The sequence below is a fragment of the Rhamphochromis longiceps genome, linkage group LG19 (assembly GCF_057381845.1).
Source record: "Rhamphochromis longiceps isolate RC_006_pf linkage group LG19, R_longiceps_female_GT1.1, whole genome shotgun sequence".
In the NCBI taxonomy this organism is placed as follows: domain Eukaryota; kingdom Metazoa; phylum Chordata; class Actinopteri; order Cichliformes; family Cichlidae; genus Rhamphochromis; species Rhamphochromis longiceps.
Genome location: NC_140575.1, coordinates 1,315,137 through 1,327,525, shown reverse-complemented (window position 1 = coordinate 1,327,525; position 12,389 = coordinate 1,315,137). Strand labels below are relative to the sequence as shown.

The window sequence follows — 12,389 nt, the reverse complement described above, 5'->3', positions numbered from 1 at the left end:
GATGTTCGTCTGTCCCACTGTCTGTGAACGTCGCACAGACTGAAGCGTGTCTGCAGCTCTTCCATCAGTAACCGGACTAGGCCGACATGAACACGGAGGAGACCAACGTAGAGATGAAGGATGCTGAGCACAAGGACGAGGCGGGTCCCGCTCAGGTGGATGCTGATGCCACGGAGGCCGATGTGAGCGAGGCAGATCTGGACCAGGAGGAGCAGGAGAAGCAGCCGATGACGGGAGGAGACCAGGCCGCCGACACACCCTCTGCCAGCGGGCAGGAGGCACCGACGACGGCGGAGAAGAATGGCTTGGTAAAGCTGAAGATCCCCGACGAGGAGGAGGAGGTGAAATTCACTGGGCTGAACAAGGAGGAGCTGATGAGGGTGGCGGGCACCCCGGGGTGAGGAGGACACACTGTGCACACCCCTGCAGGGCGAGGCTCTGTCGTTCCTTTTATTTATTTATTTCTGCATGAGCGGACACCAGCATGCATCTCATGTAAACCTGTGACGCGTACAGTACTGCTGAGCCTGTCTCTGTGTTTGGATACGCAGGTAAACGTTGGTGGTTTGATGGAAGTGAAGAAGGCTGAGATCGCCTACAGTTCAACACTGTTTGGCAATGATAACAGCTTTTATTATAATGTCGGTTTTTCACACCGTGATTTTTAATCCAGATTCCAAAACACGTTTGAAGTCCACCTCACATTCAAATAAAAACACAATACTTACAAATAGCTGCACATCTCAAAAATGGACCATTCCCATCTCCAGAAACATCTGGGAACTAAGGAGGCCGACTGCTGGACTGCTTCTTTTTCATATTTTTAATCAGCTGGTGTATGAGATGTTTGAATTAGTCTGGTCTGCAGGCTTTTCTGCTGTAATAGATGCAGTTGAGCAGTGTCTCTTGGAAATAAGCCTGAATAAGATGCCATCTTCAGTAGAGCGTATGTTACTCTCCAAACCTAGTTAGATTATTTTTGCTTTGCACACAGAAACTAAAACGATTAGCTCCCCTGATGCTAACAGTCAGCTGAATATCTTGCTGTCATTTGCACATGTCGCCTGAGCAGTCACAGACCGTTGCCCACCCTTCCTTGGTTAATCTCTCAACTCCTCCATATTTGATGATCTTCTAGCATCGACTTTAGCCAAGGCAAGTTTATTTGTATAGCACAATTCAACAACAAGGTGATTCAAAGTGCTTTACAGAGACATTAGAAACAAAAACAAATAAAAAGCATGATTTAAAATTGATTAAAACAAGCAAACTAACTAACTAACTAATTAACAAACAAACAGATAAAATCAGTAGTTAAAATGTTAGTTTTGAAATCTAAGCTGAAAAGTGTGGATTTGGTGCTTTATTCAGGTGCAGCTGAGAACAGGTGAGTCTTCAACCTGGATTTAAATAAACTGAGTGTTTCAGCTGATCTGAGGCTTAAACACTTTGGTCAGAGCGGTTTCAGTGCTGTGGTTCTGTCTAAAACCTGACTGGAAGGCATCGTAGCAATTATTCTGTTTTAAGAAGTAACTGAGCTGTTGAGAAACTGCTTTTTCAGTGATCTTACTTAAAAACGGGAGATTTGAGATCGGCCTGTAGTTGTTCATTTGTGTCTTGTCAAGATTGTCCTTTTTCAGTATAGGTTTGATTACAGCAGTTTTTAGTGGTTCTGGAAACTTACCTGATAATAAAGAAAAGTTGACGATCTGTAACAGGTCTGACTCCAAAGTCTTTGAGACCTTTTTGAAAAAACTTGTTGGCAGGACATCTAAACAGCAGGAGGAGGAGTTCAGTTGACCTAAGATGTCCTCCAGGTCTTTGCTGTTAATAGGTTGAAACTGTTTCATGGTGTTTAAACAGTTTTTTGGTGGACACAGTACATATCCTGGATCTGCTGTTGATGTACCAATTGCTTGTCTAATTTTTTGGATTTTTTCAGTGAAGAATTTGGCAAAGTCATTGCAGGCCATGGTCGAATGAAGTTCAGCTGCCACTGACACAGGAGGGTTTGTTAGCCTGTCGACTGTAGAAAATAAGACCCGAGCATTATGGCTGTTTTTAGTGATGATGTCAGAGAAGTAGGACCTCCTTGCATTCCTCAGTTGTAAATTATAATTGTGAAGTTTCTCTTTATAAATGTCATAGTGAACCTGGAGGTTTGTTTTTCTCCATCTGCGCTCAGCTTTCCTACACTCTCTTTTTTCATTTTTCACCAGTGTGGAGTTTCTCCATGGAGACTTTTTCCTTCCAGAGATAACCTTCACCTTAATGGGAGCAATAGTGTCCATTACATTTAACATGTTAGCATTGAAGCTATTGACGAGCTCATTGACTGAACCTTTGGACAGGTCAGGTGTTAATGGGAAGACCTGGTTAAAGATCTCACTACTGTGTTCAGTTATACACCGTTTTGTGATCACTGCTGTTGATATATTTGTGTGGGCTGAGATTTTACTTTCAAAGAAAAGACTTTAGTCATTTTCAGTGGGGTTCAAGTCAGAGCTTTGTACATGCTAGGGTTGGCATGATACTAAACCAGAAACAGAGTAAAAACTGTACCTCCGTGCAGCAGCCCCCTATGAACAAGCACTTTGGCGACAGTGGGAAGGAAAAACTCCCTTTGAACAGGAAGAAACTTCCAGCAGAACCAGGCTCAGGGAGGGGCGGGGCCATCTGCTGTGATTGGTTGGGGTGAGAGAAGGATAAAGACATGCTGTGGAAGAGAGACAGATTAATAACAGGTATGATTCAGAGCAGAGAGGTAGCTGCCAGCATCTGTAGGCCATCACTGCCATTGACCCTGCGACCGCAGCAATATGGTAGCGACCAAAGCAAACACAGCCAGCTGGAGACTACACATTTTTCCTGAGGGTTAAAATCAGTCCCTGTCTTGTCTTACAGTTTTAATAAGAGGAGGGAGGGATGCAGGTTCAAATCTACCAAGGACAGCAACAAAAGCAAAGATGTTTAATTGTTGCATTCTGTTAAACCACAAAAAAGACTCGGAGATGGACTGAAGGGAGTTAATTGTACTAAAAAGGACGCGAGATTTGTGGAAATATCAGAGAAATGCTTCGTTTTTTCACCTTTCACAGTTCTTTAGTTCTTCTGTGTTAATTAGTATGCTCCGATGCTGTTGTACATGATGATACCTCTATACATTTTTATGCAATATAAAAATGTTGTATCACAATGTCATTGCCATAGCAACACCATTATTATAATCCTGGTTTAATATCTCAGTTCAGTGCACAACATTTTAGTTTTTCTGTAACAACAATGTGCAGGCTCTCAAACCGTGACAAGCAAAGTAAACTGCAGAGATTTTTCTGTCTGACTCGTGCTGTGTCACTCTATGCTCCTCTGTTTTCTGATTCATATAGTGTCAGGGATGACAGCAGTGAGACCAGCTGTCAGATGATATTTGGAGACAGTGGCGTTGACCAAAAGACAGGATGCAGTACCGGAGTGTAAAGAACGTAAAGATTTCTGTCTTCGGCTGACAGCAGAGGGAAAGCTCAGGTTTGGAGAAAAGTTAAGAGAAATCAAGAAGAGGTGTAAGAATGTGAAAATATGAAACATGTAACACAGTAGTTAATACAGTACTTTATTTTAAATGTAGTATTCTTGACATTTGATCAAATCTTAGGAAGAAGTTAAAAGGGTTAAATGTTAAAAGTTCAGAAAAATGAGTTCGAGGCATTTGTTGGGCTAAACTGGTTCTTATATAGCGCTTTCCTACTGTCTGAGCACTCAAAGCGCTCTACACAACTAATTCATTCACACCCGTTTACACAAGCACTTCTTCTAAGTTTAAGTATCTAACATTCACACACATTCACACTCCGATGGATGCATCGGAGAGCAACATGGGGTTAGTATCTTGCCCAAGGATATTTGGCATGCAGACACGAGCACCGGGATCGAACCACCGCCCTTCTGGTTGGTGGCTGATCTGCTCTGCCACCTGAGCTACAGCCACCCCCATCCCTGAGATGAAACAGTGCCCACAGCTGTCTGATAATTTTGCATGGCAACAATATCAACTGACGTGGGCTTTAGCAGATTTGTTTCACATATTTGAACACTTTGACCTTTACATGTTCTGGGTCTTTTGGCCAAGACGTGAAAATCGTCGAAGGCGTCACAAAGGAAACACAAACATTTCAGCATTCATAGCCGTGGTGCGTTTCCAGATTCACTTCAGTCGTCCAGAGAGTCACGTTTGGGTACCTGCAGGACGCAGAGCCTCGGCTCATTGATAATCCAGCCTTTTCCTGTTTCTCAGCTGGGTGAGGACCCGCTGGGCGCTGCTGGTGGTGTTCTGGCTCGGCTGGTTGGGGATGCTGGTGGGGGCCGTCCTCATCATCTTGCAGGCCCCTCGCTGCAAAGATCTGCCCAACACCAACTGGTGGAACGATGGGCCTCTGTACCAGATTGGAAACATCCAGGCTTTCACCGACACCCACAACCTGAAAGGTGAGTCCAAACGTAGATAGAGATCACACATAAATATCATCTTTGCATCATTCTCCACTAAATGTGTAACATGCAACATGCTCTGTCTGCAACTCCCTGCTCAGTTATCTGACCGTTTGCTGTGTTTTCTATAGTCAGATGTAAAATCAGGCAAACACAACGTCAGCAGCTGCTGAAGTATAAAAGAGTCACCACAAAGAACCATCACAACAGTAAACTACTGCTCCTCCTCACTGTGTGTGTTTCCACCTCAGGCCTGGAACAAAAGGTCAACAGTTTGGCTCAGCTGAAAGTCAAAGGGCTGGTGGTCGGGCCGATCCACGTGGCGCCTCCGGATGAAGCTGTGAACCTGAGCTTTGAGGAGATTTCCCCCGAGGCTGGAAACCTGGACCAGTTTAAGGGTTTCGTCCAGGCTGCTCATAAAAAGGGTCAGGGAGACAGCCTTCTACAGAAGCAGCAGTCTCATGATGTTTCACGTTTTATGTCCCATATCAGTGGGAGTCATGCTGACTACAGACCAGAATGAATGTTTCACTAAAATGCTCTGAAAAAGTCAAAGAGATCGACTCAAGTATATGAAGAACGACACCAAAGTACACATGTACTTACTGTAGTACATTTGCTCACCTGTGCAGGTGTTTTTGTGGTTCTGGATTTGACTCCAAACTACCTGGGCTCGTCCGGGCCCTGGTTCTCCAACAGCAGTGTGACGATTGTAGCAGAGAGACTGAAGGTGAGTGCTGATGTCACACACATGCTGCTGACTGCTGTTCAGCTAAATGTGCCAGAAATCTCAGTGCGCGGCAGTAAAGTCATTGTTGCTTCCAATATTAACATTAAAATCATTTGAATCCAGTTAAGTTATTATTCATTAAAAGCAGTCATCAGGTGGGTAACAGAAGTGACGAGTGTGTCCGTGTGCCTCAGTCTGCTCTGGTGTTCTGGCTGGACGAAGGCGTGGATGGCATCCAGCTGTCAGGGGTGGAGCGCGTGGCCACAGTGGTGCCGTCTCTTTGGAACGACATCCGAGCCATCGTGCAGAACAGGACGGACAAGCATCCCAACAGCAGGTGAGGAAAACAGTGCGCCTGGATGTCACCGAGTACTAGCAGAGATTTCATGAAGCAGGAGATGGCAGCAGCAGCAGGAAACCTCCAGCTTTACCCACGTCTGTGTGTCTGTGTCTTGTCACTTAGATTACATTTGAAGTTTGTAAAAGTGTTTACTATGCAAGTGTCCCTTTACTTTACGAAGCCGCTGGGTTGTTATTCCAACATAGCAGATGCAACAGCCCAACACTTCATGTGGCAAACACCTGCACATGAAAGTTCCCCACGGTCCAGAAAAGTTCTCTTTTGTTTTGGTTAATACGCTCGAGGACTTTCTCACTCAAATATTGCAGAACATTTACATACAGTAGAGTTTTTCTGTGGCTGACAGGCTGTGTATTCTGCCCTGCTGTTACTGCCTGGGACTGTCACCTTGTCCCACCAGGGTGGACCTTGCTTTCTCCTTCACAGGGGTTTTCTGAATCACTCTTCCTCTGGGAGACCCTACTGAGGCCATGTGTCCAGAACTACATAGCTCTGCTTTAGGACCAGATCATTTTTAGTCTGTGTTTATTAGATCTACCTGAGAAAGTCCCGCATTAACATCAGTTAATCTCTGGATTACGTAAACCTTCTGCGCATGTGATTTTCAGAGTCTTGATTGGCGTCACAGACCGCTCCTCTGCTGAAGATGTGTCCACCCTCCTCTCTTCCACGGGTGTTGACCTCCTGATCTCCCGGGTCCTTCATTCACGTGACACGGATGTCACGGAGCTCGCTCGCTCTATCCAGCATTTGTATTCATCCCAGAGTCAGATGAATCTCGCCTGGAATCTGGGGGGGCGGCTCGAGGGTCACATGGCTTCACTGGTGGGCCCAGCTCTAGTTAAACTGCATCAGTTGCTGCTGCTGACATTGCCCGGGACGCCCATCTTCAGCTACGGAGATGAGATAGGTCTGATGGACGAGGTGAGGACATCTGTACAGTAAACTCTCAGGACTTCAGTATTTTAATAAGCTCGTGTTCTTTGCTTTAGCCTCATTGTAGTTACAGAGAAGCACAAAGCATGAATACATATGAATACATATTGTACTATTACTTGTATTTGTTGTGATATTAAGATTTTATTATTTCCACGAAAGGGCACCAAGTTTCCCAAGATGCTTTGGGACTCCAATGAGGAGCTGAATGGGACTCTGCAGGTAAGATTAGATTAGATGAAACCTCATTAATCCCTCGGGTGGGAAAGTCAGTTTCCAGTAGCACAGCATCGACAGAAGTTGTTACAGAGTTGAAATACTAAATAAAGGGGAATGAGAGTAAGGACATGAGCATAAATATACCATGCATACACATATATAAATACAGGTTATATACAGTGGGGCAAAAAAGTATTTAGTCAGCCACCGATTGTGCAAGTTCCCCCACTTAAAATGATGACAGAGGTCAGTAATTTGCACCAGAGGTACACTTCAACTGTGAGAGACAGAATGTGAAAAAAACATCCATGAATCCACATGGTAGGATTTGTAAAGAATTTATTCGTAAATCAGGGTGGAAAATAAGTATTTGGTCACCTCAAACAAGGAAAATCTCTGGCTCTCACAGACCTGTAACGTCTTCTGTAAGAAGCTTTTCTGTCCCCCACTCGTTACCTGTATGAATGGCACCTGTTTGAACTCATCATCTGTATAAAAGACACCTGTCCACAGCCTCAAACAGTCAGACTCCAAACTCCGCCATGGCCAAGACCAAAGAGCTTTCGAAGGACACCAGGAAAAGTATTGTAGACCTGCACCAGACTGGGAAGAGTGAATCTACAATAGGCAAGCAGCTTGGTGTGAAAAAATCAACTGTGGGAGCAATCATCAGAAAATGGAAGACATACAAGACCACTGATAATCTCCCTCGATCTGGGGCTCCACGCAAGATCTCATCCCGTGGGGTCAAAATGATCATGAGAACGGTGAGCAAAGATCCCAGAACCACACGGGGGGACCTGGTGAATGACCTGCAGAGAGCTGGGACCAAAGTAACAAAGGTCACCATCAGTAACACACTACAACGGCAGGGAATCAAATCCCGCAGTGCCAGACGTGTACCGCTGCTGAAGCCAGTGCATGTCCAGGCCCGTCTGAAGTTTGCCAGAGAGCACATGGATGATACAGCAGAGGATTGGGAGAATGTCATGTGGTCAGATGAAACCAAAGTAGAACTTTTTGGTATCAACTCAACTCGTCGTGTTTGGAGGAAGAAGAATACTGAGTTGCATCCCAAGAACACCATACCTACTGTGAAGCATGGGGGTGGAAACATCATGCTATGGGGCTGTTTTTCTGCCAAGGGGACAGGACGACTGATCCGTGTTAAGGACAGAATGAATGGGGCCATGTATCGTGAGATTTTGAGCCAAAACCTCCTTCCATCAGTGAGAACTTTGAAGATGAAACGAGGCTGGGTCTTCCAACATGACAATGATCCAAAACACACCGCCCGGGCAACAAAGGAGTGGCTCCGTAAGAAGCATTTGAAAGTCCTGGAGTGGCCTAGCCAGTCTCCAGACCTCAACCCCATAGAAAATCTGTGGCGGGAGTTGAAAGTCCGTGGTGCTCGGCGACAGCCCCAAAACATCACTGCTCTCGAGAAGATCTGCATGGAGGAATGGGCCAAAATACCAGCTACTGTGTGTGCAAACCTGGTAAAGACCTATAGTAAACGTTTGACCTCTGTTATTGCCAACAAAGGTTATGTTACAAAGTATTGAGTTGTATTTTTGTTATTGACCAAATACTTATTTTCCACCCTGATTTACCAATAAATTCTTTACAAATCCTACCATGTGGATTCATGGATTTTTTTTTCACATTCTGTCTCTCACAGTTGAAGTGTACCTCTGGTGCAAATTACTGACCTCTGTCGTCATTTTAGGTGGGGGAACTTGCACAATCGGTGGCTGACTAAATACTTTTTTGCCCCACTGTAATAGGGATAAAACAAACAAACTCTCAGTACCAGACTGCAGAGGTGTGTTATTTGAGTTGATTGTGTGGGTGGAGCGTGCTTTGAATAATAGTATAGTATTACATGCTGGTAATACAGTCGACCTGGTGTGGTAGTGACAGTATCAGTATAACCTACTAAAGCTTGGTCCCTGTTTGAATGTGCATTCAGCCTGCATAAACAAACAGTTTATTAACATTTATCACTGGGGGTAAGTTTGATTTAGTTACTGTATAAGTAGTCATTCAAAGAGGAGGCTTCGCTTCAGACAGAAGTAAAACTGGACAAACGATGCTCAGCTCTCTCGCCTGTGATCTCAGAAACCACTTCGCTGGTGTCTTTAGACTTTAGTGTCACGTCTTATTGAATCCAGGGAATCCATCCATCCTAGAAGGGAAATTCTGGTTTCATGCTATCTTGTCATTGAGTCTTGGCATTGAGATGGCGCCAGTGTGTTCGGCAGGCCGTCTCCACTGCTCTCTGCTGCTTCTTACCTTTCTGCTAATATGCTATTCAGGTGGCTCTGCATTGCTAACTTATGACCGGCTTACTCTTCTAAGTCTCTGGCCACCAAAAATTTCAGTCGGGGTTTAAACTGCATTACTGAGAGTCTTTAATGATCTTCTCTCAATCGCTGACTCAGGGCGCCCTGTGGTGTTCATTTTGCTTGATTTGTCTTCTGCTTTTGATTTGGTGGACCATAATGTCCTTTTAATGAGGCTTGAGCATCTGGTGGGCATCACAGGCAGTGCCCTTAGCTGGTTTAAATCTCTCAGAAAGGCCCTTTTCTGTCACCATGGATACCTACGCCTCCTCCATTGCCCCTGTTACCTCTGGTGTCCCCCAGGGGTCTGTGCTGGGTCCCATGCTGTTCTCTTTATACTTGTTACCCTTGGGCCAAATCTTTGATAAATACAATATTTCTTTCCACTTCTATGTGGATGACATTCAAATCTATTTTGAACTAGCTGAGGATCGTCGTTGCAACACTTCTTTGATTGTATGAATGAAGTTAAAATCTGGCTACTGAGCAATTCTCTCATTTTAAATGATAAGAAGACTGAAATTGTAGTCTTTGATACTCCCTCCTCTCGGGGTGAACTAACTGGTATTTTTGGGCCCTTTGCTGACTCCCTTTCTGACACTGTGAGGACCCTGGGACAGTTCCTTCAAGTTGGACAAACATGTGTCCTCCGTAGTTAAATCGAGTTCAATCAACTACGTCTAATCTCTAAGGCCAAGCCCTACATACCACGTAAGGACCTGGAGAAACTTATCCATGCCTTTGTTACATTAAGGTTAGATTACTGTAATTCCCTTTACACTGGTCTCCATTCTGCCCTCGTTCACAAACTGCAGCTCGTTCAATATGCGGCTGCGCGTTTCTTAACTGGAACTGGCAGGTTTGAGTCTATTACTCCAGCTCTTTCTGACCTGCACTGGCTCCCTGTTAAATTTTGTATTGATTTTAAAATCTTATTGCTCACTTTTAAAATCATAAATAGCACCGCGCCCAGCTATCTTACGGATCTCCTCAGCTGTTATACCCCTGGGAGAGCGCTTAGATCAGGCCAAATACTCCTGGTGCGACCTAGATCTCGGCTCAAGACCAGAGGTGACCGCGCATTCGCCGCTGTCGCATCCTACCTCTGGAATAACCTCCCTCAAGGTGTCTGATTCAATTCAATCTTTTAAATCTCGATTAAAAACTTATTTGTTTAGCCTTGCTTCCCCCGCATTTCTGGTGTACTGTAAGTTATCTTTCTAGCTTTATTAATATTTATAATGTTTTAACCTTCAGCCTTTCGGGTTGTGCCTACTACACCTGGTGTATTATTGGTTAGTTATGTCACCCGCCTGTTAGTATATTTTATTTGTATTTTGTGTTTGTATTTATTATTGCTCTAACTCGTTCTGTGAAGCACTTTGGCATACCTGTGGTTTTTTAAATGTGCTATATGTATTGTATCTGTGTGCATGTGTGCATCAGATGATAACTTAGCACTACATCATGTAGGCTAAATATCATAACCTGTGACTCAAACAACCCAACAACATGGCATCCAAATGACTGTGGCTTCACAAGTCATAGCCAAAACCAATGGCAGATGGTAGTCATGGTGACCACAGATGTGATTATGAACACCTTCTCTGCAGGTTTGCTGTTATTGGCTGTAGTTGTTCGAGCAGGAGTATTGTAACCTAGCATCCTACCGATAACAGTTAATATCACATAGTGATTGTGTGCTCTCTCTGTGCAGGAGGAGCGGGCTGAGCGCCTGACCTGTCGCAGGTTTTTCAGCACTGTGAGTGAGCTGCGGGGTAAAGAGCGTTCCCTGCTGTTTGGAGACTTCATCCTCCTTTTTAACTCCTCCTCCTCCCTGGCTTACCTGCGGGTGTGGGATCAGAACGAGCGTTACCTCGCCGCCTTCAACTGGGCTGCAGAGGAGTCAGCGGTGCTGCAGCTGAGCCACACAGTGCTGCCCCCGACGGCTGTGGTTGTTCTCAGCACCAACAGCAGCACAATGCCTGCCGACAGCAGCGTGGATCTTACAAACCTGCGGCTTGGCCCCGGGGAAGCTGCGCTACTCAAGTTTCCCTACACGGGATAGAAAAGATACTAGCAGAGATTAGATGTTGATGAAAGTCTGATTCAGAGAGACTGACATCATGGTGAGGTGAGGGGAAATATTGTTGTCTAATTACATACGACACATCATTTCAGATTCAGTGACTTAGTGATAACGACTAATGATATAATTTCATGTGAAAATAATATAAATGCTCTCAGAAGCTGAACAAAAAGGCTTTGTAAAATGTCCTGGTAGTTGCCTGTTTTTAACATGTCTTGCTAACAAATACGCTAATATTGAAGCATGCTTATATATTTGACACTTCCCAGAATCTGGTGTCTTACATTCACCCAGAATAAACATGCAGAAATATACTTCAGTGATCTGTGCTCATCACCTGTGATACTGCAAACGGATTCAGAACTGTGTTACTTAACCAGCAACAGTTAGAATAAATGTGGCCAATTATGGGCAAAGATGTGGTATTGTGTTCAGTTTAGTGACCTCCCTAAATCATGTCTCAACAAGGTCAAGCTTACTGGTTAGTAGCAAATGCTTCAGAGTGCTCTGCTGTATGATGTCATTTCTTCTTCTTGGATGTATTGGGTTATGTCTTATATGACACGTCACTTTTCCTTTCTGTATTGTGAATTCTAAGAAAACATGAAAAATAAAAATGAAAGAAAAGCACAGCATCCATGAGAGTCTGTCAGTTTTTGTAGTTTTAAGTTCCTCGTCTCCAGTTAAACCATTAAAGTCACATGCAGGCTTATATAGAGTGATGCTTGGTCTATTTAAAGGTCTTAAGCTTGGCGCAATGTCCAGGGGATCCATGGTGTAAGTGACCGAGAGCAACAGAAGGTTTAAGCATGCACGCTTACAAACATACATGATAGTATTCATTCTAGGCCAAAGGCCTGGGACACATTTAGCTTCTAATTGCATTTGAGTTTGCCTAGTAACAGGTGACAGAAGAAGAGTGAAGAAAAGTGTCAATCCTCAGGGACCCTCTGGAGGGTGAAACAGATTGGCATATATGGAAGAATGTGATAGAAGGAGGAACTTCTGTCTGCTTTCTAAATGAATATTTACTGTAACTGACATATATCACAATTATTGTAAACGCATGAAGGGGCGTGGTTGGTTTCATTGCTCAACATTTTCGAATTCGGGACAAAGTCTAAACTGCTCATTCTGAAAAATGGATCTGTATTACACAGACCTTACTTTTCATTAATGGTTTTCATGGAAACAATATGGAGACTCCACATACCAGAAACAAGT

General features: G+C 44.2%; 1 protein-coding gene across 1 annotated transcript; it reads left to right on the top strand.

The window, feature by feature from the left end:
• slc3a2b (solute carrier family 3 member 2b) lies at positions 1-11,793 on the top strand. Its single transcript, XM_085392159.1, has 8 exons — positions 1-397; positions 4,292-4,482; positions 4,737-4,910; positions 5,118-5,215; positions 5,410-5,552; positions 6,185-6,500; positions 6,675-6,734; positions 10,794-11,793. The coding sequence occupies exons 1-8, from the start codon at positions 87-89 to the stop codon at positions 11,142-11,144; spliced, it is 1,644 nt and encodes a 547-aa protein (XP_085248285.1). The 5' UTR covers positions 1-86; the 3' UTR covers positions 11,145-11,793.
• The last annotated feature ends 596 nt before the right edge of the window (positions 11,794-12,389 follow it).